General features: G+C 45.3%; 1 protein-coding gene, 4 non-coding genes and 1 pseudogene across 5 annotated transcripts; 2 read left to right on the top strand and 4 right to left on the bottom strand.

Annotated features, from left to right (window-relative positions):
• The first annotated feature begins 716 nt into the window (after positions 1-716).
• On the top strand, positions 717-799 carry TRNAL-CAG (transfer RNA leucine (anticodon CAG)). The gene has a single exon. It is a non-coding gene; the product is annotated as a tRNA-Leu (tRNA).
• A 722-nt stretch (positions 800-1521) lies between these two features.
• Positions 1522-1885, bottom strand: LOC114595467 (small nuclear ribonucleoprotein E pseudogene; annotated as a pseudogene).
• A 288-nt stretch (positions 1886-2173) lies between these two features.
• Positions 2174-2247, bottom strand: TRNAT-AGU (transfer RNA threonine (anticodon AGU)). The gene has a single exon. It is a non-coding gene; the product is annotated as a tRNA-Thr (tRNA).
• Positions 2248-3319: 1072 nt separating this feature from the next.
• Positions 3320-3393, top strand: TRNAI-AAU (transfer RNA isoleucine (anticodon AAU)). The gene has a single exon. It is a non-coding gene; the product is annotated as a tRNA-Ile (tRNA).
• Positions 3394-3806: 413 nt separating this feature from the next.
• TRNAH-GUG (transfer RNA histidin (anticodon GUG)) lies at positions 3807-3878 on the bottom strand. The gene has a single exon. It is a non-coding gene; the product is annotated as a tRNA-His (tRNA).
• Positions 3879-5674: 1796 nt separating this feature from the next.
• Positions 5675-17580, bottom strand: CPOX (coproporphyrinogen oxidase). Its single transcript, XM_028726631.2, has 7 exons — positions 17053-17580; positions 13763-13906; positions 13326-13436; positions 12033-12174; positions 11389-11607; positions 9389-9493; positions 5675-8328 (listed from the first exon to the last, which is right to left on the bottom strand). Exons 1-7 carry the CDS (start codon positions 17513-17515, stop codon positions 8241-8243), a joined length of 1272 nt encoding a protein of 423 aa, XP_028582464.2. The 5' UTR covers positions 17516-17580; the 3' UTR covers positions 5675-8240.
• Positions 17581-25473: the final 7893 nt, after the last annotated feature.

Raw genomic sequence — 25473 nt, forward strand, 5'->3', positions numbered from 1 at the left:
GCTGTTCTCCAGCTGGAGCGCTCGCAGGCCAGTGTTTCCCAATTGTTGGTGTTTATGCTACATTTTTAAAAATTTGCCTTGAGACAGTCTTTAAACCTCTGGCCAGCAGCTTTCATGTTAAATGGTTCCAAAAGGGATACTGGAGCCTCAGATTAGAATGAATTCCTAAATTTGCTGCTGCATTTTGTTATCTCAATCTGTTTCATAATTACATACCAAAGCTTCCTTCAGGTTGTGTCTCTGTAAATGTATTTCACTAAACCATGCTTCCTCTGGAAAAGGAAGTATATTAGCTATGAAAGAATTATTAATTTGATCCTCAAAAGAGTGCTGTCTTGGGGCAATTTTTGTTTCATATGGTGATCAGACCTTTAAGCTTGCACTACATAAATTGCAAGCTTGCAATAATTGAAAATAGGACTTGCTTTATACTGCAAAAAGACTATTCAGTAACCTTGTGTATATAGAGCAAGTTTTGTAGCCTGCAATGATCTTGGAACCTCTGCATAGAGATTCTCTCCAGACTGATGGGTGTATTCTAAGAAGATGTGTAAGAAGAAAACCCAGGACACGTGAATAGCTTGTCAAAGAGTAAACTGAGTGTTAGCAAATCCTTTGTTTTATATGCCATACATATTTAAAATTTGTGGATAGAAAAATGTTCTCGCTATAATATTGGATTACTAGGACCTGTTTGAGAGCTGCATCTTGTAGCTGTCAGGATGGCCGAGCGGTCTAAGGCGCTGCGTTCAGGTCGCAGTCTCCCCTGGAGGCGTGGGTTCGAATCCCACTTCTGACAAACACATTTTCTTTGTTTCAGTGCTAAAACAGCCAGTAGTTTCCGACGTGGTTTCTTTTTAAATCTGCGATGTGTTTTGCGAATAAAGAAATATTACGTATTCGAAACAATATTTCCCTCCTGTATTATTATTGCCATTTAAGGTAGTGTTCAGAGGCTGGAGGAAAGAAATATTTTTATTAAACTTTTCTGAACGATATATTGCCAAGGCGGCGGGCAGAGGGTCAGAAGCACAGAGCGGGGACCAAAGAGGTGCCCCCACCCCATTTCAGTAAGACATTGCGGGAGCAATGCCTAATTGCTGCAGAGGCGAGAAGGAAAGCGATCTGGAGAGACGGTCTGCAGTCGAAACGAGCCTGGGATTCTTCTTAAAGGAACACGAGCCCTTTCAGATCATCCCCCATTGCATGGAAACCAAGGCTTCCATGCCCTCTCATGTTTGAAATGAGGACGAGGTGGAGGCATGTTTGATGGCCCCGGAGAAATGCAGGCACTTTGCACATGCTCAGATGCACAATCTTCGCAGCGCCCCCTTGGTGTTGAGCCCTGCCACTTAGGTGTGAGTAAGCGAGCATTCAGTGAGGCAGTTGAGAGGAGTAGCTTGTTTGTTTGTTTGTTTGTTTACTAATAAAAAGTTTTATTTATAAAGAACTACCATTCAACACCAATGTAGAAAAGTTATTGAAAATTATGCAAGCTCAAATTAAGTAACTGGCTTCATTCTTCACTCTTCAGACACCAATGGTAGAATTGGGAGTGATACCATTAAACCACTGCATGTTTTCTTCTATAGGTTTAAAAATTAAAATAATAAGCAAAACAGACTCAATAGCTATTTCTAATTAGAAACACTCTGTAGAAGAGTAATATTGTCTCCTTTTAACATGATTCGACCCAGCTGTTTACTTGATTTTGTCTTGGAGTGAATCTCCTCAGCATCATCCAGAACCAAGTTCATATATTCATCAAATCCAATAATACAGCCTTCTATCCTCATGTTCACCTGCTCATACAGCCACACCTGAATTCTGGACCTATTCTGTAGCTGTCTGAAGATGAGGTTGATGGGCTGCACCATCACTTTCTGCACCTGGGCTGGGAACGACCCCTGAAAGGACGAACCGACTTAGGCTGGACGGGGCAGCCCGCTTGTTTGTTTGATTGATTGATTGATTTCTCTGTTGCACATCAACGGCCGGCTTGAGCTTTGTGCTTTCACTTTGAGCGCTTCCTTTTCTTGGGACAGGAACGCTTTGCTCAAGCTGAGATGCCACAGAGCAAAAACCATAGTTAGAATAATCATATGATGATGCAGCCCCTGTACCTCTTTAGGTGGGGGAAAAGCTCAAACTAGAAGAATGAAAGGAACTCTCAAGGCACCGCTGGGATTCGAACCCAGGATCTCCTGTTTACTAGACAGGCGCTTTAACCAGCTAAGCCACGGCGCCTATTGTTACATCATACCTTTATTGAGGCCTCCCCTAAAGAATAATTCAACTACTGCATTTCACAATGTAGGAATGTCTTAAATGCCAGGATGGGGAAGTGCTGTTGTGCTCAAGTCCTGTTTGCTGGTTTCCAAAAGGCACCTGTTTGGCCACTATGGGGATACTGGGTGGTCGCTGAACCGATCCAGCAAAGCTCTTCTTATATTCTGATGTTCCTCTTCCCTTCCCTTTCATTTTGTATGACTATTAGATTATGCGTGTGTGGGCAGAGACTGCCTTATCTTGTCACTTAGCAGACCTTAGTAAAAAAAACAAAATGTGCTTCATAAATGTGGTTTTTTGTTTTATTTTTATTTTACAAATACCCCACAACAAGCCAAATCAATAACAACAACATCATATCATGAATTCATAGCTGTCAACTTTCCCCCCTTATTCCGAATAGGATTCCTCGCAAGAAAAGGGAAAAGTTGACAGCTATGAGCATGATATATACTAGACCCACCCTCCCCTTTGTGGGGAACATAATAGGAGTCAGTGCAGGTAAGGCTCGATGAATTGCAACCCAATTTTCTCCTTCCACGATATGAGATTTAGAAGATTTCAAGGAAAATGCACCCCAGAATCCAACCCGGGATCCTTCCGAATAAGCTCCTAATTTTGTTTGCTTCAGGTCTTGCAGAAGGAATAATGTACCTAAGAGGATACGATAAAATTGTATCCCTCTTCGTGTGCATTCTGCTTGTCACCTCGGATCCTTCCAGCTGAAGGTCCTCTCGCTTGCAAGAAGCGGCAGTGAGCTCACCATTCATTCTTTGCAGAAAAACAAGCACCGATCATTCCCCCGGGTTTCTGCTTTTCTCCGCCGCTGCCTGTGCATGAGATCGGGCAGGCAACCGCCCCAATTTCCCTTGGCAATGGGGAAAATATGCGTGTTTTCAGAGTGCGGGCATCAGGGGAAATTCAAAGTGCTGCATATACAGCGAAGTAGTCTAATCTCGAAAAAAAACGAAACTTCACACTAGCATTGAATTTCTGGAAGGGGCAAAATCTAAGCGCTTATTTCAGCTATGGCCGGTTAGCTCAGTTGGTTAGAGCGTGGTGCTAATAACGCCAAGGTCGCGGGTTCGATCCCCGTACGGGCCAGCTAATTTTTCTTTGCTACTTTTCTCCCCTACGGGCAAACGTAAGTTTTACAGATACAGTTGCTTTATTTTTATATTTATTCATGGAAATTTCCCCATAGACTTTACTTTGTTCTCCAGGACGGTGTCTGCCCTGCAGTTGGCTTCTATACAGTATGTATAAATAAAATCTCTTTCTTCTGCATCATGTCTCCAATGCACTAAAATGGTTTCTTTTTTAATGGTTTGCTTTGTGCGCCCCTGATAAATTGCGTTAGAGAGGCTGGAGAAAAGAGGACTCCTTTGCATCCTTTTCCTCTAGAAAAACGGGAAACATTTCTAAAAGGGGAAAAAATAAGCAACAACTGGAAACAAAAGGTGGTTACTGTATCAGGTTTCTATTCCACTTTGCCCAGAAAACAAGGTGAAAACTTTTGCCGTGACTCGGATTCGAACCGAGGTTGCTGCGGCCACAACGCAGAGTACTAACCACTATACGATCACGGCGCGCCACCGCTGAGCTGGAAAATTTCTCATGAAAAAGCGTACTTGAAAACGATTAGCAGCGAGAGATGCAAGTCTTTAACATTTCGCTGGAGGTTGTAATTAAATTGTTTAATACTGTTCATTAAGCAAAGCAAAAGCCTCCTTCTGATTCATTAACTACCCGCATTCCTTCTGTGGTTTTTTTTTTGGTCTTGGTCCTGTTAACCTTTGTGTTCTGCATGCATTTATAGTATTTGGAAATATTTTTCTTCTGATGACAGCCTATCTAGTTGTACTTCTGTAGAAGTATAAAGGTATCGGATGGTTTCTCACACATATGTTGCCTTTTTAGCCTAGATAGAAGACCACCCATTGCTCTGACATCTCTCCTGCCTCTTCCTTATTCAGAAAACGTAAAGAAAGAAACTAGATCGTAAGATTTAATAAATATGTTGCATGTTAATGGTGGGGAATATTTTAGTTTCCTCTCCATCCTTCCTGCAGTTGAATTAAGCCCCTGGTGTCACAGGGTAGCTTTCTTAATCCATAACTACCGTAATACAACACCTAGTTGCATGGTATTTATTGAAACTTTTGCTTTTTCTTATTTAAAAACACTTTTCAATGGACCTAGTCTAGTTTATATAGAAAATTTAACAGGTATCTTAAAATAGAAGGCATCTTTGCTGGGGGCTTTCTGTAAGTAGAATCTTTTTGGTGACACTCAGGAAACTGAGTAAAATCAGGGAAGCAAAAAAAGAATCTTAAATATTAACAACTTAATGTAGGGCATAACATTTAAGGCCATTGAACACATTTTTTTTTTTTACATCATTCATTGAAAGCAACGGATATGAAGAAAAGCAGAATTCCCCTTAGGGAGCATACTCCAAAATGCTGCAAAACACACTCAGCTTGCTTTCTTAAAAGTTGTTCTCAGATTACCTATAGCTGTGTACGGCAGTGATTTTTCCAACTTTCACAGAACCTAAAAGTTAATATAGAACCACCACTTATGATGCATTTTGGATGAGTGGGTACATCTGCACCCACCCTCACAGATCAGAGATCTTATGGCAAATAAAAGCACTATTTGTTTTGGTGTGTCTGCGCCTTCAGCAATAAATGCCTATTGAAGTTACCGCTGCTGTTTGAGAAGGTAGTCAAATCCCAACTTGGGAGAAAGGCAGGATATGAATATATTAAATGCATAATTTTGAATATTGCTTAGGGTCATCCATGTGCCAGAAGCAAGAGTCAAAACTTAAAGCAGTGTGTTTTCAAAACACTGGTCTGGTTCAAAATGCCACAAAAACTGAACTGTTAGAAGAGTGAAATTTAAATTTTGCTTTTGAATACGAGGTACAATAGTGGGCAGCCTGATTGAGAACTTTCAAAAAATATAAAAAATGATATATACACGAATTTATATAAACAACAAAGTTATATAGAAAAGGTGTCCCATGAAGGATGCATGAGGTGGTTCTTAAGTGTCTTGAGTTCTGAGATGTCCTAGAGGAGCTGGTTGGATCAGGATGAGGGTTGGGATGAATTACCTGCTCACAAGCCCAGGGAGGAACCCACCAGGCTGGCACGAGCCACATCAGGGGCCCAAGACCATCACATCAATGTGCATGCAAGACCACCGATGAGGAATCCAATCCTGGGAATGGTCCCATGTTCACATTGCCTTTGTATTTTCTATAGAATAAACCACTTAAATTACTAACTACCTACTCATGACTTTTCCTCACCTGTGATGATTACTAGAAAACATAGCTCCCTAAAGCCTGAAAGAAAAATGACCAGCAGACAGGTTTGTAGCCTCAGCCGCTTTATTCAGTTTCACAGTAAAGGATGTGAAGTTCTGCTGGCAAACAGAACATTAAAGTCAACAGCATTTTGTAAGAGCACGAAATAAGTTATTAGGTTTTGTAGATTTGAAGGCTGTGCAGGAGGGAGAATGGAAGACATGGAAAAATTCAAGGGGGGAAATTCCCCTTTTAAACCAGGGGTTTTAAATGATTGGGGTGGGGAGAAATCTTGGAAGAAATTGGAAACACTGTTGTGCAAAACTTGAGCAATATTTTCAAATAGTTACAGCCAACGAACACTAGTGCATTTTTTTCTGATTCAAGATTCAAAAGGTAGCAATGTAAACAATCATAGCATTGCTACTGCATTGGAGCACTTATTAAGCAACACGCTTAGCACATGATACTGGGAACTTTCAAATGTTGTTGGAGGCAGAATATCATCAAGGATTTGGTCAAATCTACAAAACATGGCAGCCTTTGGAATTTCTCTGACTCTTCCAGCTTCTCCGTTGCCGCAGATTCCTCCATTTTCTGCGCTGGGTGAAAAACTGAGGAACAATTGAAGACACACATTCACACAGAAACACAAAACTAACTTTTGCACAAAAGAGCTGATCCATTTTCTGAAACCCATAAAGCTCAAGGCAAATATCCCATGTATGTTTACTCAGAAGTGCCCTAATGAGTTCTAGCGGGTTTACTCCCAAGTGTGTGCATGGTATAATATACTAGTGCATAGTGTAGTGCAGAATACACTACTGAAAATTTTAAATCCAGAGGGGAGTTTATTTGTGGCTTTCTGTATGTTGTTGGACACCAACTCTCATCAGCCCTAGCCAGCATGGCTAACAGATCATGAATGTTACACCCCTGCTGCTAGGTTTCTAGTAAGGGAGACAACTGAAGGTGTTGCCAAAAACAAACCAACCACTTAAAATTCTAAGGAAGCACACTCCGGCTCAGTTATTAAAAACGTATTGTGACCTTCGCTACAAGTAGAAGAAAATCATACCATAGGCATAGAGCCATTTCCACATGTAAAATCTAAGCCTTGGTGTTTAAGAAAAGCCTTTCATGACAAGGTGCAGGTGCAGTAAACCTGAGATGGGAGAATCCTTTCTTCATAAATCTGATGTGACAGAAGTATCTTTTGCTCTTTTGAAGACATTCTGAGCTGACATTCTTTTATCACCACACATCCCTACAGTACACTCTGCCAACCCAGACAGGATCAATTTGAATTAATTGAGGCTTTGGGGGTCTTTTGGGCTGAGAAGGGGTATAAAAATAAGCTTTCTACGGTCTACATGTTTACGGTCGTTTTCCAAGTGTCACTAGGCTCACTTTTAGGTTTGGAATGAATCACTTGCAAATGTTAATACGAGACAGAACTGAAAATCGAAAGGTATGCATTCTATTCCATGCAGCTTTTTCAATTTATTTACAAATGTGGGGAATACAAAGAGGGCACAACTTCTAAAATTGGTCCAAGCTGTCACTGCCCAACCCTATTCGGATGCTCTTAGCCATGTTTCTGGGCCTGTAGAAACTCCTCCCTTGGACTAGGTTAAGGCTTCTTGAGGGCTGAAAAAAAATTTCATCCAGCAAGTGAGAAATGTTACTTACTCTGTGCATCTGCTGGGCAAATGTTCAAAAAACTTGCACATGTTCAAATATGTAGGAACATCGGAAGCTGCCCAATACAGTATCAGACCCTTGGTCGATCTAACTCAGTATTGTATGACAATGACTGACAGAGGCTAGTCTCCAGAGTTTCACACACAAAAGGATTCCCTCTTCCCTACATGAGAAACCAGGGATTGAACTTCTGGATGCAAAGGATCCGCTTCACTAGTGAGCTACGGCCCTTTCCCAAACATAATGCACTGTACTTTATATAAGGTAATTTATGCAGTACTGTTTGTGAACACATATTACAGGAACCTCAACTGGTGACCTAGGGACAGGAAACCACTGTCCAAATTTCTTTTACGTTGTTCTCATTGCAAAATATTCCCCATCATATTACTCATTTGAGAAATTATTGCAGATCAAAAAGGACAAGCTTTAAAATACATGACCCCATAGGACACAAAGTGGATTTAAAGAGAAAGCAACTCTTATCTGCTGAAATGGGCTAAGATAGCCTATAAAAGAATCATGCCAATCAGGAGAGTAAATCAAAGGAGGTTCCTGGAAAAACTGCATTGGTTCTAAACCTTAGGAGCTGGTGCAGAGTTTTAGGGCAGTGTGTGCCGACCACATTTTGAGCGCATTTCACCTTGTTGGGCTGCCTCTGCACCAAGCCTGTTGCATTTTCAGCAGTGCATCATACCGGTACAAATGGTCAAGTGATCCTCCCGCCAAGAAACTGCTAATGGAGCAGCTTGTGGCTTTTAAAATGGATATTTACACATAACAAAATTGAAACACTATTTCTAAGGCACATGATAAAGAGAATAAGTAGATAAAAAACTAACTGCCGCACAAGGGCAGTTTGATGAGCAAGCAGGCAGGAGTTTGTGTCCTTTCTTCATGGCCGGCTGAGGGCAGCCGACACAGCTTGTCAGGGCACCCAGTCTTTTGGATGGCGCAAAACTTCTAGGATTTCAGCTTCCCTGGAATTCTCTGGAGGAGAATGCATGTATTCCCACCTGCAGACAATTTTAAAATTACAAACATAGAATTACTTTCACCTGGAGAGCAGGATGCATGCTCTCTAGACAGTACAGTTTCATACTTCTTTTGATATCTCAAGAGTGGGACCCAATAAATGTCTATGTGATTTTGATTCACTAGAGAGGAGGGGAGGGGGGTGTCCACCAATTTCCCCCTCTCCCTGCAGCCTGTGGCACTCCAGCCCACCCCCAATTCAGCTCCCAAGAGTTGGGGAACCCTCTAGAATAGCCAGGAAGACACGTAAGTAAAGCAGTTAAGAACTCCCTGAGAAAAGGTCTACCTGTATGTAAAGCAGGACTTTTGAATATCCTTCATCTCTTCCTCATACTAGATAAGCATCCAAACAACGCCCCCCCCCCATGTAGTTGGTAGCAGCATCTCTCTCCAAAACAGGAAAATATGCAGATGGAGGGACTTGGGGGGGGGGCTGTTGGCCACAAACCCAGGTGAGCACTCATCAGACCCTGAGGTAGTCTAGGGGAAGCAGAGCTTCTTGTACTGGCCAGACACTCGGCGTGTTCTTCATTTAAGCATCAAATCCAGAGGAGCAGAACAAAACAGTAGCTGGATACTTTCCGATGGAAAGGCAAGTTGTTTCTTATTGGTAGCAATATCCCCAGCCAGCCAGCTGAGTCCTCCAAAATTATGAGGAACTACTGAGTTCAGGTTCACAACATGGAAAAAGACCCAGCTGATGGCACTCCCTCACAGTTGCCCATTCACTAAGCACCCAGCAGCAGCAAATATCAATCTATCCCCACCTCTCTCGGGTCTCTCCAGAGGGAAGTGTTCTTCTCACAGTGGCAAGGACATTCTTCACCTAGTGGCTTAGTGCGCATGGAAATATGGATTCTGAGAAAGCTAGTTATTGCTACTTATTGCACAAAGCTAGCTATAGCACACATTTGGAGCTGGACTCTCTTTAAACTCACGGCAATGAAATCTTGTTTGCAATTAAAAAGCAACAAAACTTGTTAGTTTCCTATCAAGCAACACCTGAAAAGTTCTGTTTAGAAGTTGAGATTATGCTCTTACCTGGCAGTGAGTGGCAAAGACATAAGGATGCTTTCAATCCTAGATCCTGGTGTTGCAAGTCCAAACTTAGTACCTCTGTCATAAACAAGATTGAATTCCACATACCTGTGGGAGAACACAGGGGAGAAAGAGAGACTTTTGTCTGTTTCCTTAAACTGTGTTACTAATTCTGGCTTTGCTAATTACAAGTAAAGGAAAGAAGTTCTGCAGGAAATTCTACCCCAGTACCTGGCCAGGCAAATCCTGCATAAAAGCCCTAGCCTTCATGATTTTACTAAGCACTTTCCACATATTTTCAGGTCGAACTTCATTAGATGCTAAAAAAAAAAAGTAACCCAGAGTCCAAGGATCTTAAGCTGAATTCTGAAAGTCGATGCTTGCAGAGAAACTTGGAATAAATCCAGCCATGCACATAGGTTAGCAACATTGCTGGTAAAAGAACTGCTCAATTGCTTGGCTCAGAAACAAAAGAGCATCAGTGTGAGACCTACTTCAGCACTTGTGCAACAATCAATGCTCAGTATTGTCTCCCTGAACAAAACAGGAAACACAGAAAAACTTTTATTTTTGCAAGAAAGAGGAAGACGGGCTTCCAAATAAGCTGTCTGAATGGACTGTCAAATGAACATCCACCTTCAAGTCCAGTCACAGTAGACTGAAAATTACATTCGAGTCCTAGGCATAATTTTGCATTCCAACACATGAACCAACCACAGAAGCCTTCTCAGGTCTATAGCAGCATCCTTATCCAATACACTAATCCCCTCCCAGGGCCACAATCTCAACTGGTCACAGGTCTCCTTCCACCTTCTCTAGTTGCTACCTTAGAGTATAAGCCATTGTCTTTGAAGCAGAACAGAAAATGAATGCTTAGTAACATTTTAAAAGTTGGAAACGACAAGTTTTTGGTGTGTCTCAAATTAAAGGAGAGAGAGGTTGAAAGCCAAACAAAAATACAGTGGTACCTTGGGTTAAGAACTTAATTCGTTCTGGAGGTCTGATCTTAACCTGAAACTGTTCTTAACCTGAAGCACCACTTTAGCTAATGGGACCTCCCGCTGCCGCTGTGCGATTTCTGTTCTCATCCTGAAGCAAAGTTCTTAACCTGAGGTGCTATTTCTGGGTTAGCGGAGTCTGTAACCTGAAGCCTCTGTGTTGGTGACACATCATTTTGCAACACAATAATTGAGTTTTACTAGCAAACCGGAGGTTAAACTAACCCCTTTCTAGTGCCGGCAGGAGTGTGGGGAGTGTTTGCACGACACACCTACACACTGCAGCCGACACACTAATGTGTCACGACACACAGTTTGGAAGGCTCTGTTATAGGATACAGCCAGAGCCACGTCGACTGCAATTTCAAAATGTGCACAGCAGAGAACTCTCTATCTTAAAGACCAGTCACAATGAATGGGGAAAAGAGGGGTTATAATGGTTAGCTTGTCGCTCCTTATCTTAGTGCAAGGAAAAACGGAACCCAACTACCCTAATCCCAGACTCTACATGGTTTATCAGAAGACACGAAGCAGCCCCTGTGTTTTTTCCCTTCAAGCAACGCCCTGATCTCACAAAACCAGAACCATGCTCCAAGGCTGTCTTTAGAATCGAAAGATAATCAGACATAGTCAGCACTTCGAATTTCAAATGCTACAACAAGATTGTTCAGAAACTGTCATTAGTTTGTGGATACAAGTATGCTGATATAGTTCAGTTGGTGGGAATATATTTATCTTGCCAACAGGGAAACAAATTCAGTATCTTCCAATTAAGTTCTGGGCACAACTCAACAGGCTGGCAATTAGAAGCCTTCGGATGATGAAGAAATTAGAATACCACTGACGTAGGACAAAGACATGAAGAAGGTTCATGGTTACTTCAAATGTATTAAACTGACATTTTATGAAAAGGGGGCAAAATGGTTTTGGATTAGCCACCTTGCTGATCAACCGACGAGCAAAACAGCACCCCTTCCCCGTGGTTTGAAGCCTTCCAAAGCTCACCTCCCTCTGCGGATCTGCTGCCACAATTTTTCCTCTGGTGAGAAGGTGTCATGGCAGTGCTTCTTCACAATGGGAACATAGCAAGGCACAATGGCTTTGGCACAACTCTGCACAAACTGAAAGACCTCTTCTTTTGAAGGTGAGTCCAGGTCATCAAAAAATATGCCTCCAATCCCTCGTCGTTCTCCTCGGTGCTTGATATAAAAATAATCATCACACCTACAACCATGAACGTTAGGCACACAAAAAATGGTTATATTGGCAGATTTTGAAATACATCACTATATACAGCCTTGTAGGCGGGGGCACAGCTGCATAACCTCCACCTTTAGCAGAAGAGTAGGGGGAGGGGAGGGAGGGAAGAGAGTTGACTCTCTCTGGTCCCATTCAGTTCTTAATGACATCAACAGTACAGGCATTGGCTGAGCAGCTCTGTTTAGGGACGTTTTTAATGTCTCATGTTTAATTGTGTTTTTAATATTCTGTTGGGAGCCGCCCAACCAGATGGGTGAGGTATAAATAAATTTTATTATCATCATCATCAGATAGAGGACATCTTTAAAACTATAGGGCAAAAGCTCCAAGATGTTTTATGATAATCTCTTCCTTCCTCAAGTAAAATTTGATTAGGCCTTTCTGCATACCATTTCTTAAACTTGGGGTACAGCTCTGGATTATGCCGATCACAGGCTTCCTTCAGAGTTTTGTGGAAATGAACGGCGTCATCTTTGTCCAAGTAAGTTGGAGTGAGGTCTGTTCCACCACCAAACCACCACTGTGTCGTACCTAAGGGCAAAAAACCCCAACAACAACTACATAATTATTTTACCCATAAGAAAGTTATTAGATATATTTGAGCTGTTTCCAACGCTCCACGAACTGAACTCCACTTATTCAATGGGAGTTCCCCTTCCTCCCCTCACCGCCATGCCCACAAAATCTGCTCTGGAGGGTCCTGCAACCCCTTAGAGCTGATTTTGAGGGTGTACAGGAGGCTGTAGCAGACAGGAATGTTCTGCAAGCAGAAGTCTCTAACTCATCACTTTTTTACATTTACTCTTGTAATATATGAATATGCATTTACTTACTGACTCATCTGTAACACACACACACATATAGTGAACTTAAGGCAACTGCCTGCATTATACTTGCCAATACATCTGAGGAAAATTTTGAAGGGTAGTTGAGAAAACTGATTACATATAAGGCACTTATTTTAACTTCTGCACTCTCCCAGGCTTATGGATGAGAGAAATTCTTTTAAAAAGTAATAAAAACCAAGTTCATATATAAAAGGCAGGTTGACACTACTGTCCCTTGGTCACAGAATGCATCCTGCAAAACCAGGGATTAAAGCATCTGAAATGCTTCATAAAATAGTTGTGGAAAACTGAAGAGAACATTGTAAAGAAAAATGCTCAGATATTTTTAGGATGTTAAGACAAGCAGATTCCACACTGCCTAGGTTAATGGGTAAAATTCATGTTCCTTGAGAAAGTCTTCCCACTGGGAATAAAGGAGATAAATTTGCTACCTACATCTTCTCAATCTTCTTTTCTCCCTCCTGCTGACTTCTCTAATAGGTCATGGCTGTAGAGATCTGTTATACATGCCACAGATCATCTTGTTTATTAATTAATAAACTATTAATTTTATAATGAATGATTTTAGAGTGTTGTGTTGTACTGTTGTATTGTTTTATTGTTGTTAGCCGCCCTGAGCCCGGCTTCGGCTGGGGAGGGCGGGATATAAATAAATTTTATTATTATTATTATTATTATTATTATTATTATTATTATTATTATGGCAAGCAGAGGTTGAGGAGGGCAATTCTCAATCTCTTACTGCAGCATAAGAATTCTCCCTTCTAAAGGTGGGCTCCATTATTTTTTCGCTCACATATAATTCCGACACTCCTGGTTCATTACTGTTCTTACCATCGGCCTCCTCAATTTCAAAGTATCTGTAGTTGAAGTGTATGGTGGGGACGTGAGGGTTCTTTGGATGAATAACGGAGCTGACACCCATAGCACAAAAAGGCAGTTTTCCTATAAGGCAAAATAAAGGAAGTCTGTGCCAACAATGAAAACACCATCCAGCTCTGAAAACAAAACATTTTTTTCTAACCGTGCTTCCAATTCTGCATCGTGCATCCCAGAAGCAATGTGCACGGACCCACAACTTTTTAGTCTCAGTTTGTTTTTTGCTGAGGTGACACTGGAGCTCTTATGCACCTATAGCAGAGCCTGAGCTTTGCATCGTGCCTGAGCCCTGCCTCAGCTTGCCCTGTATGCAGCCTGAAGCCTGCCTTGCTTTGCTCCCATTCAGAGCCTGGCCTTGGGCAGATCCAGATTTCCAGAGCAACACGCCTTACCACTTTTGCCCTTCAGGGTTTTCCCTCTGCTTCTCATCTGTTGAGCTGCTTCTTCAGAAAGGTGTCCAAAAACAACAGATACATTAACTCCGGCCTTCTCAAAGACTTCTCCATTCTGTAGTACGCAGCTGATGCCTCCCCCACCTGTTAAGACAAGAAGCAGGAGTTCATTTCACTACCAACCAGTTCGAAATTAGTGTATGCCATTTGTAAAGACACCTGTTCATACAGTTATCCAAACCTAGGCAATTTGGTAGCTTGGCTCTTCAGAACAGGAAAAGGCAGCACTCAAGCTACAGAGGAGGGGCCAGGTGGGACTTGACACTTTTACACTTTGTTGATGATTTTGCTAAATCTGGTGCATTCAGAAGGATGTTGAATTAAATTGATGTTAAAGTCTTCCTTCCATCCATGCCCCTCAATAATTTGAGCAGTGGGATAAACTGTGCAATGATAAAACTTTCAATAATTATCTTGAGTCATGAAAAATTCACAGAAGTATTATTTCAATTAAACTTCAATCAAGTTGGGATGCATTACCACTTCATGGAGAGACAGCTACTAATGACCTGAAGCTTGTAAGGAACATTCACCGACCATGTTCGCAGGTCACAATACGCAAGATAGCCAGCATATTACGGTTTCAGAAATAAGCAGCATGCGTGTACCCAGTCAGATTATTCCTTTTTCATCCTGCCCCAGGCAAAAGAAGGAAAAACAACCCAGGAAGTCATCATGAAGGGTGGCTTTCTATACTGCCCTAAAAAAGGAGAATCCTGGTCCGCTGCCTCCTAACAAACCAGCATTTAAAAGCCAACAACAAACTATGGGTTAAGTCTGGTTTGCTAAAGAGCAACAAACCTGGGTTTGGGCACCACAGGAAGTCAAGCTTAATTGCAGCTTCCTGGCTTGCACAAAGGAAGAGTGAAGCAGGAGTAATTGGGCAGTGGCTTCCAGTATGCTGCTGGTTCCCAATGTAAGCCAGCAACCTTGGCTTATTGTGATGTGTGAACAAAACTACAATCTGTTACTAAGCAGAACTATAATCAGAACTACCTTCCACCTTATTAAGCAGAAAGAAAATCAACCAATTAAGTTTAAAAAAATAAAAATAAAGTGATATTTTTATAAAGCTTCCTCTCAAAAACTATGTGCGTTAGGACAAAAAGTAGATGTGATAGTTTTTTTCCTGGTTTTAAAGATGCAGTGTTCTCTGATATTTGTAAAGAGAAGATAGGACCTCAGTGGGACCCTCCTTTCTTATCTGCTTCACTCCACGCACCCTGCACGCCACACTGGTCTCAGTCGTACAAAACCCTCCCTTGCAATCAGTCGCGCTCATCTTCAAAAGTCAGTTGCCCATTAAACACAAATCATTTAAGGGAATTTTGCCTCTAAAAATGGTCTAGTTCAATTAACTTTGAAACTTTGACTTTTACAACTCTTCTGCTTCTGTTAGATAACATTTTGTTCCTGATCTAGCAATTCACTCCAGAAGCAAATATGATTAAGTGTAAAATTTAAGGTTAAATTGCGTTAGATAAATTATGGAACAAAATTTGAGAAATAGAGGGAAAGGACTTGCTGAAACAACTAATTGAATTAGAATACAAAACAGGGGGTGTGAGGAAGTCAAGGAAATAAGTAAATGAAAGATAAAGATATGAAAATACTGGATGGGTTGTTTTTTTAAAAATGTTTTTGTTTCTAAATGTTTTTCTTTTTTCTTGTTTTGTCGTATTGTTGTTTTTTATTGTATTTTCTTTTATTTTTGAAGTATTGTAACTTTTTATTGGCTGCTTTTCTTTTTTCTGTAATTGTTAAACTTTAATAAATATAATTAAAAAAAAGAAGCAAATATGATTAACAGGAGAAAACTGAGAGGCATTTATTAACAGCCCCTGAAGCCCTGGGCACAAAGTCACAAACAGAAACTGTTCAAAGGTTAGGTACTCTCATATTAAAAATTCTAAGATTACATTTTTTAAAACTCCAATTATCAATCTAAGGCACACACTTCCCAGATGTCTACCTGTCTTCCCTAAAGGATGTCCCTCTCATAAAGAGACTTGTATGAACATACAGCCCAGATCCTATACACAAAAGATGGACTAAAAAAGTGCCAAATATAAAATACTCTAAGCTTCCCGCCCCTTCCAATCTGCAACTGCCTTATGTTAGGCATTTTCACTGTACGTACACAAAGACCACACTCTCTTATGCTCCAAAATAAGCTACTATGTACTAGTTTGATAGCTATAAACACGAATGGATTCAAATTCACCGTTAAACACAGTGATAGGAGTATGTGTGTCTCACTTTGAAAACTTCCTGCTACAGCTCACACTTACTATAGCTGTGTCAAAACACACAGCCAAACGTGACATTGTAGCAGCACCCCCAATTACACACATTTATACAGGCCCCCCTAAAACTCACATGGCCCATACTCAAGTGCAGGTAACACAGGTTACATATCCTTTACCCTTGCACTAGTTTATTGCAATCACATTCCAAGTCACCAGCTCTTTGGGTGAAGAAGGGAGTCAAATCCAAACTAGCTATTCTGGCTTTGTTTTGAAAGGTGTTGCTCAAGCAGTGCTTGCAATCCTGTACACACTTATGAGAAAGTAACCTTGTGGTTATTTCCCCACGAATAACCTTGTGGTTGAGCTTACTTACAGCAGAACCATGTCCCTTGAGTACAGTGGCGGCGGCTATTCTGCATCAATGAGGCTGCAAACCTAACCCTGCTTACTTAAGGAAGAAACTCCCACTGAATTCAGCAGGGCTTAGAGGTGGTCAGAACGGACTGCCTTTAAGGAGAGGGTGCTTTGCTGTGATGCTTTTATCCTAGATGATCTCACTGAGATCCCTGCATGGCAGGGGGTTGAACTGGATGATCATCGGGATCCCTTCCAACCATAGCTGTCAACCTTCCCCCTTTTTTGCAGGAAATTCCCTTATTCCAGCGCCGTTTCCCGCTGCTATCCCGGATTGTTAGATATCCCGTAGGCTGCTGATCCCTTATTTTCAAATCTGAAAGTTGACAGCTATGCTTCCAACACTACGATTTCAGCGATCCGTTTGCTTTAACAGATCGTATAAATTCTATCGATTTTTTATAATTGTTATTATGTTCTACGCTTTTTTGGTTCAAGCCACCTTGAGATCCCTTGCCGGGGGGGGGGGGAGTCAATGACAACAATAATCCCGGGAGCCCGAAGTGCACGTGTAGGACGTGCACTTCCGTGCGTGTGCTCGGCACCCCCCTCCAGAATTTGGGTCACCTTCCTTCCTCTCCCAGCGGTCCACGGTGAACTGGGCGCCGCGGTCGACCTGGGCCAGGGCGCTGCACACCTGGCTCTGCGTCTCCATGATGAGCAGCTCCATGCGGCTCCGCATGGCCCCGCGGCGGTCGCGCAGCTCGCCCAGCCCGCTCACCGGCGGCGCCATGAAGCGCTCGCAGCGCAGCGCCAGCTCGTCGGCGCCCTCCGCCTCCCGGCCGCCGCCACCGGCCAGCTGCCCCCGCCGCTGCTGCTCCATCTCGGCCCGCCGGGCCAGCCCCAGCCCGGCCAACACCGCCGCCGTCGCCGCCGCGCCCCAGCCGAGTCTCCCAGCCCAGCGGGAAGCTCCCGGCGGCGCCCCGCAGCCTCCTGCCCAGAAGCTCCTCCTGCAGCACCAGCGCGGCCCGGCGCCCAGCGACATGCCCCGGGCGCCCGCGGCGCAAACCCCGCGCACCAGCAGCGACATGGCGAGCACGCGCGGAGCTCGGCCACCGACTGCTTCTCACGGCCCGGACTACAAGGAAGCGGCGCACACGCCCCCTCGCCTCGGGAAAGGGGCGGGGGAAGCAAGCAAACAATCCGGAGCAAAGGCTCCTGGGAAACGTAGTTCGGCGCTCCGTCGTGTGCGTCGCCGCCGGGAGGCAGCCAGACTACAACTCCCAAGCAAGCTCCGGAATGGGCGTCCGAGCGGGGAAGCGCCTGCTTTGCGCAAGGCGGCGGGCAGGGCAGCACGTAGCGCGAGAGGGAGTCGGTGGCGTGCGCTGTAAACGCGGGCGCTGAGCAAACTGAACTAAGCCGCCCTGTGATCGTCGGAGGAAGCGCGGCATAGAAGTTCAGTACATAACAATAGTAAAACGCGCCCGCAGCCCTGGGTCCCGTTTCTCTTAACGTGAGAGCGTCGGATCACGATGCATCAAGAGGCTCAGTCCTAAGCACTCGTGGAGTAAACCCAGACGAAGGAATTCTTAGTCCTGGTATATGTGTTTATCAGGTTGGCACCACCTCGGCAGTGGGGCGTCTTGCACTAGCGCTGCCTGAAGCGGGTGTTTCATCACCCCACCTGGTGGGTGGACTGGCTGCGGTAGGTGGCAGAACTGATTATAAATGGCCAACTCAGTCTTGGAGAAGAGGTGGTGCTTTGTGGTGTTGCCTTCACTGGCCTCTCTTACTTTCCTTGTGATAGGAATTTTGAGGTCTTAAAGGTAAAGGTACCCCTGCCCATACGGGCCAGTCTTGCCAGACTCTAGGGTTGTGCGCCCATCTCACTCTATAGGCCGGGGGCCAGTGCTGTCTGGAGACACTTCCGGGTCACGTGGCCAGCGTGACATCGCTGCTCTGGCGAGCCAGAGCTGCACACGGAACACCGTTTACCTTCCCGCTAGTAAGCGGTCCCTATTTATCTACTTGCACCCGGGAGTGCTTTCGAACTGCTAGGTTGGCAGGCGCTGGGACCGAACAACGGGAGCGCACCCCGCCGCGGGGATTCGAACCGCTGACCTTTCGATCGGCAAGCCCTAGGCGCTGAGGCTTTTACCCACAGCGCCACCCGCGTCCTTTGAGGTCTTAGATATATGTTAAATGTTCATAAGTGTATCAACGAAGTACGTACATAGATCAGCACAGGAAGACCGACCTGGAACCATTTTTGATTCCCAAACTGACCAAATGTTTTCTCTGCAAGGTTAAAGGAAAATGGAAAAGCCTCCCCGTTGTCTTTTCCTTCACAAATCCTGTCTTAAGGGTATGTCTGTGTTTGAATAGGGTGTGACCTGTCCCAGGAACTATGGTAAGTATTTATCATTACAAAAGGCTGGCCAGGCTCCTCAGGCAATCCAATCTAGTAAGCAGGGTATCCATTCAAGTAATCTGCCAGACAGGAGGTAAACAACGGCAGGACAAAAACAACATTCAAATTTCTGTTTTAGACCGCCTTTTCTGTGATGTTGGTATGATGTATCTGGGGGTGGTCTTGATCTACAGGGTGGCAATTTCAAAAGTCTGTATAAGGCCTTGCGCGCCATTGTTCTGGGTTCCTCCTCCCTCCTGTGTGTACTGAGTGAGGACCCTGTTGCAACAGTTCAATAAAGATCAGGCTTACTAGCTGCTTTGCTTCTCAATATTCTCTGGTTGGCCTCTGTTATTTTCTCCTACCATAGGGAACCTATGTAAGGACTCTATATGGGCTCTTGGATGCCCCATAAGGGAAAAAGGGCAGATTTTTGTTTACAACATCCTGCACTAAAAAAATGGTACAGAAGAAAGCTATTTGCTCCCGTGCAGATGTTGCGTTTCTGAAATACACAGTTTTTTGTGATCACACAGATATTGATTTCCACCTTCTGCTGCTGCTATCCACCTGAAGGAGAAGTTCGCCAAGGCCTCCAAAGAGATACTTGATGTCATTATGACATCAGATGATTGACAGGTGGGCAGCTTCAAAGTTGGTTTGCAGGGTAGGGCAAGATAACCATCTGGCCCACCAGGACAAAAAGTTTATCCACCCTGATCTAGGGACCTTTTGTATTCAATTGTGGCTCAAGCCCCTGTCCAGGAAAACCTAGGACCCTAGTTTGGATGTCTGGGTAACAATCCCCAAGCTCATGAAATATGGCTAAGCACAGTATTTATTCGAGTTAACAGACAATAGCAGCATTAGCAATCTGTCCTTTTGTGAGGGGTGTGTGTGTCCATTTAAAGACTGAAGCAGAAGGCACCTGATGAATCTCTGTTGCCAGTGGATTTCATAGAACTAGGCCAACAACACTAAAGACTTGGTTTCTTGTTGCTGTTGCTGAGCTGCACTAAAAGCTCAAACAGACTTCCCTTTGTTTCTAGGCACAGGTCCACAGTTTAAAGCTGCATGTCCAAGTAATTCCTACCCCAGCAAAGACAGTTCTGAAAAATAAGTTTGAAACAATTCTGTGGGAAACCTGATTTGTCATTGTGATGTTAACATATGAGAGTGCTGGAGGTGAAACAGGGTATCCAATCAGAACCCAGGGGGGTGGAGTCAGAGGGTATATAAAACCAGCTCTGGGAGGGGCAAAGGGGGAGTTTGTTGGGAGTTGAGTGGTTGGTTGCAGTGGGCGTGAATTGGGATAGAGTCTGTGGGTAGGTTGAGTTAGTGTAGCAAAATAAGCTGAGTCAGGAACAGTTAGGAGCTAGGAAGCCAAGTAAATATCTGAGAGATGGTTTAGTGCAGTGTTTCCCAACCTTTTTTGGGCAAAGGCACACTTGTTTGATGAAAAAAATCTCGAGGCACACCACCATTACAGCCCCGTGACGTCAGCGCGCAGCGTCACGCCGGGAGGGACGCACGAAAGTGTAACTTTCAATTTTTTCCCCTCCCCCTTGCCGGGGAACCTCCAAGCTTTGGGGGTGGGGGGGGGAGGAGGCAGCAAAGCGAGGGACTGAGGGACTCCTCCAACGACAAGGGTTGGGGAAGAAGAGAAAGGGCTATTCCGCTCCAGTCACGGGAGGGGAATATGTACTGGCCCAACTGGTGTGCGGTCTTCGGAAAGCGGGGTGCGGGAAGGAAGCCTAGGCTCGGGGTCCACCGACCTCGGCGGAGAAAGGCAACAACCGAAGCCTCCCGACGGTTTCGGGGGAGACGTTCAGAGCTTCCCTGGGAGTTTCTCAGCCTGCCTTTCGGAGGAAGAGGCGGAGGGGGCCTGGGGATGGCAGTGGCCTCGGCCTCGCCCTCCCTCCGTCCCTCTACCTTTGTAGTGGACACGCAGGTTGTTCTGCGAGAGGCCGATGTAGCTGAATTTGTCCTTCAGGCTCCAGGAGCGCGGCAGCGGCGTCTCCTGCTCGTCCACGGCCGGGTAGAGCCGCTTGAGCTCCTTCTCCTGCTCGTTCAGGGCCGGGTCGCCGCCGTGAGGGAAGGGCGCCGGGGCGCTGCTGCTGCTGCTGCCGCCGCCGCTCCCGGCAGGCATGGGCCCAGCTGAGGCAGCGGCGGCTGTTGTGGTGGTGGCGGCGATAGCGGGCGGAGGAGGGGGCGGCGGCGGGGCCGAGGTGGCCGGTGGCGGCGGGGGAGGCGGCGGCGGGTGGAGCAGGAGGGCGGCCGAGGCCGGTGAGGTAGTAGGGTTGCCCGGGGCTTGAGGAGCCGTCGCCGGGAGTTGCTGCTGCTGCTGCTGTTGCTGCTGCTGCCTGGACATGCCGAGAGGCTCCGCTTCTTCGGCTGAGGGACCCGACTGAGCTCGCGCGAAGGTGAGCAGGGGGGTTGGAAACAGACGGAGCCGATGACGAGCCGGCGCGTGCGTGCAGCGGCTGGCCTCGTAGGGAGCCGAGGGGCGGGGCTTCCTTTCTGAAGGAGCTGAGAGTGGGGGTCCTCCGGCGAAACGGCGCCGGCCCAGAGCGCTTCTAAGAGGCTGCCTTTGTGCGCGACGTTAAGCCCTCTTTCCCTCCCTCCAGCCCCGTGTCACCTGTGGAAAAGGGGGGTGGATCCAGTGACGCAACTCGGAAAACTGTTAGGGAAGCCAGAGCAGGAAAGTGAGTGGGGGGCGGCGTCGCCGCTTTAACCCACGTTTCCTTTTTGAAAGAGAAACTTAAGTCAGTGTTTCCCAACCTTTTTTGGACTCGCCCGCCTCCCTCCAGGCAACATCTCGCGGCACACCAGGCAACATCTCGCGGCACACTAGTGTGCCGCGGAACACCGGTTGGGAAACACTGGTTTAGTGAGTGAGAGCAGGTAGCGGAAGTTATAGGTCTGGATAGGCAACCCATGAATGTAACTGACCGATACTGTTTATGAAACCACACGCTTGTTAAACTGCAATAAATAAACAGGAGTTTATGTTTCAATTTAACCCTGACTGGACTCAGTATTGTCCCAGGTAGGGCCTGGGTGGTGGCAGCGAGAAATAAAGTAGTGGCACAGGGATCAATAGACGGTGAAACATCCGGAGACGCTGTGTGATCACCACAGTCATTTGTTCTGATTCAGTGTTAAAGAGTGGGTTTTCCTGGGGAAAGACACAGATTGGGAAAGTGCAGACCTGTGCCTAGAAAGCAAGGTGCAAAAACTAAGGGTGGATGAGCTCTAACTCGGGGAACAACCAATAAAAACTCCTGCAGTTAATCTTAGTGACTGAGGTGGCATATGAGGGTTCAAGTGGTCCCTGAGGTATGCTGGACTGAAGTTGTTTAGGGCTTTGTAAACTAATACAAGGACCTTGAACCTGGCCCAGTAGTAGATGGGCAGCCAGTGCAGATGTTTAAACAATGCTGTCACATGTACTCTGACAACAGCAGGCTGGCTTCTGTGTTCCACACCAGCTGGAGCTTCTGAACCAGCCCCAAGGGCAACCCCACACAGAGTGGTTATAAGCTTTCCTAGTCACAGAAAAAGCTTAGTCCTCCAGTGACATATCCAGGGGTACCTGCAAGCTTGACAAAGGGTAAAGTATACATTTTATAAACAAACAAGAGACTGGAAAATCAGAAGTTTCTGTAAATCCACAGCTGCCCTTTTCCTCCCATTGTCTAGATTTGCTAGAGTAAGTCTATGTCTTTTGAAGCAACTCATAGCTAATTCAAGGATGCAGTCAGTGAGGTGGGGTGCCTTGTGCACTCTACAAAAATGCAAAAACTTGAGAGTGCTGCAACATAAATTCTCCAGTTGTTGTTGTTTAGTTGTTTAGTCGTGTCTGACTCTTCGTGACCCCATGGACCAGAGCACACCAGGCACTTCTGTCCTCCACTGCCTCCCGCAGTTTGATCAAACTCATGCTGGAAGCTTCAAGAACACCATCCAACCATCTCATCCTCTGTCGTCCCCTTCTCCTTGTGCCCTCCATCTCTCCCAACATCAGGGTCTTTTCCAGGGAGTCTTCTCTTCTCATGAGGTGGCCAAAGTATTGGAGTCTCAGGTTCAGTATCTGTCCTTCCAGTGAGCACTCAGGGCTGATTTCCTTCAGAATGGATAGGTTTGATCTTCTTGCAGTCCATGGGACTCTCAAGAGTCTCCTCCAGCACCATAATTCAAAAGCATCAATTCTTCGGCGATCAGCCTTCTTTATGGTCCAGCTCTCACTTCCATACATCACTACTGGGAAAACCATTTTGTTGTTGTTTAGTCGTTTAGTCGTGTCCGACTCTTCGTGACCCCATGGACCAGAGCACGCCAGGCACTCCTGTCTTCCACTGCCTCCCGCAGTTTGGTCAGGCTCACGTTTGTAGCTTCGAGAACACTATCCAACCATCTCATCCTCTGTCGTCCCCTTCTCCTAGTGCCCTCCATCTTTCCCAACATCAGGGTCTTTTCCAGGGAGTCTTCTCTTCTCATGAGGTGGCCAAAGTATTGGAGCCTCAACTTCACGATCTGTCCTTCCAGTGAGCACTCAGGTCTGATTTCCTTAAGAATGGATGCGTTTGATCTTCTTGCTGTCCATGGGACTCTCAAGAGTCTCCTCCAGCACCATAATTCAAAAGCATCAATTCTTCGGCAATCAGCCTTCTTTATGGTCCAGCTCTCACTTCCATACATCACTATAGCTTTTACTATACGGACCTTTGTTGGCAAGGTGATGTCTCTACTTTTAAGATGCTGTCTAGGTTTGTCATTGTCAAATTCTCCAGTAGGTGGCAGCAATTAACTTGGGTGTACGCTGCAAATGCTTCTGCCATCTGGAAGGCAGGAGGAAATTTGTATTTCAACCGGCAGGTATCAGCAGAGAAGGTCCTGTAGCTGCTTTCGATGTCTAGACTCTTTCTTTCTTTCTTTCTTTCTTTCTTTCTTTCTTTCTTTCTTTCTTTCTTTCTTTCTACTCCAAAAACATTTCTGTGACAAAAAATTTGAAAAGGTCAGATTCCATTATATTGCAAGGGAAGACATAGACATAATCTGCTCTTCCCTTGAAACCAGTTTCAGGAGCGTCTACATGTCTATGTCTAGACTATTTCTGAAGCATCAGCCAATCCCAAGGGAAGCATAATCCCAGCTCCTAGAATGGCTCATATACTTATAGCCCTAGTAGGGATTCCAGAAGGATGACCCCACTTATTGGCGGTTTCAACCAACAGGAATTGCAGCCTAGGATTTTCCCTATAAGGTTAGCAAATCTCTCCTTCAGGATTAAGCACAACTGTAGTTCAACTCTTAGATCTAGTGGCAACAAGACCACCAGGTCTCCTTCTGTTGTTGTTGTTGTTTAGTCGTTTAGTCGTGTCTGACTCTTCGTGACCCCGTGGACAAGAGCACGCCAGGCACTCCCGTCTTCCACTGCCTCCCGCAGTTTGGTCAGACTCATGCTGGTAGCTTCGAGAACACTGTCCAACCATCTCGTCCTCTGTCGCCCCCTTCTCCTTGTGCCCTCCATCTTTCCCAACATCAGGGTCTTTTCCAGGGAGTCTTCTCTTCTCATGAGGTGGCCAAAGTATTGGAGCCTCAGCTTCAGGATCTGTCCTTCCAGTGAGCACTCAGGGCTGATTTCCTTCAGAATGGATAGGTTTGATCTTCTTGCAGTCCATGGGACTCTCAAGAGTCTCCTCCAGCACCACAATTCAAAAGCATCAATTCTTCGGCAATCAGCCTTCTTTATGGTCCTGCTCTCACTTCCATACATCACTACTGTGGAAATCATGGCTTTAACTATACGAACCTTTGTTGGTTTCCTTCTATACCCATCAAATGTTCAGGCAGGCTGAGGTGCCACTAGCAGGATCCCTGTTGGTAGTAGCTTACAGAACATGCTGAACCAGGGTGTTCCAGGTGCAGGGAGCAGTTGAGCCAGCCAAGAATCCAGTGGATCCCAAGCTAGTCTCATCGCTGTGACATGATGGCATTGGGCCTGATCGCTGCACCACCTCCAGGCTGGCACGGCACATCCTGGCTGGTGCAAGTGGCAGGGCCAAGGCGAGTGGCATCTGCAACCCTGCCCATCCAGTAAGTCCCAGTGCTTCCCAGCAGGGTTTTAGATTGCTGCCTTCTTCTCCTTTCTTGTCCAGAGTTGCCCCCTGTGCTCCAGTGTGGTGTAGTGGTTAAGAGCAGTGGACTTGTAATCTGGTGAACCAGGTTCGCTTCCCCGCTCCTCCACCTGCAGCTGCTGGGTGACCTTGGGCCAGTCACACTTCTCTGAAGTCTCTCAGCCTCACTCACCTCACAGAGTGTTTGTTGTGGGGGAGGAAGAGAAAGGAGAATGCTAGCCGCTTTGAGACTCCTTCGGGTAGCGATAAAGCGGGATATCAAATCCAAACTCCTCCAAACTCCTCCTCCTCCCAGTGACACTTGTGCTCAGGCTGAAACAGGCTGTTACGGAGGGCAGTTGGCAAAGAGCCCAGCTCCGAACACAAGAGTTTGGAGTCCCTATATTGCTTTGGAAGACTGTCATTCATTCAGTTGCTATGTTTTTGTAGCCATCCATCAACTCTCTTATACAAATATTAAATGAACCAAATTTCTGGAAGCTTCTGTCACGTTATAAT

Source organism: Podarcis muralis, chromosome 4, assembly GCF_964188315.1.
Source record: "Podarcis muralis chromosome 4, rPodMur119.hap1.1, whole genome shotgun sequence".
In the NCBI taxonomy this organism is placed as follows: Eukaryota; Metazoa; Chordata; class Lepidosauria; order Squamata; family Lacertidae; genus Podarcis; species Podarcis muralis.

What these genes read in the sequence shown, in the direction of transcription:
- CPOX (XM_028726631.2), bottom strand. Translation starts at nt 17,515, where the DNA reads ATGTCGCTGCTGGTGCGCGGGGTTTGCGCCGCGGGCGCCCGGGGCATG. An exon ending in CCGCTGGGAGAGGAAGGAAG is followed by an intron (nt 13,907 to 17,052) that starts GTGACCCAAATT and finishes TTGTCTTAACAG; the next exon opens with GTGGGGGAGGCATCAGCTGC. An exon ending in TGAAATTGAGGAGGCCGATG is followed by an intron (nt 12,175 to 13,325) that starts GTAAGAACAGTA and finishes TTTTGCCCTTAG; the next exon opens with GTACGACACAGTGGTGGTTT.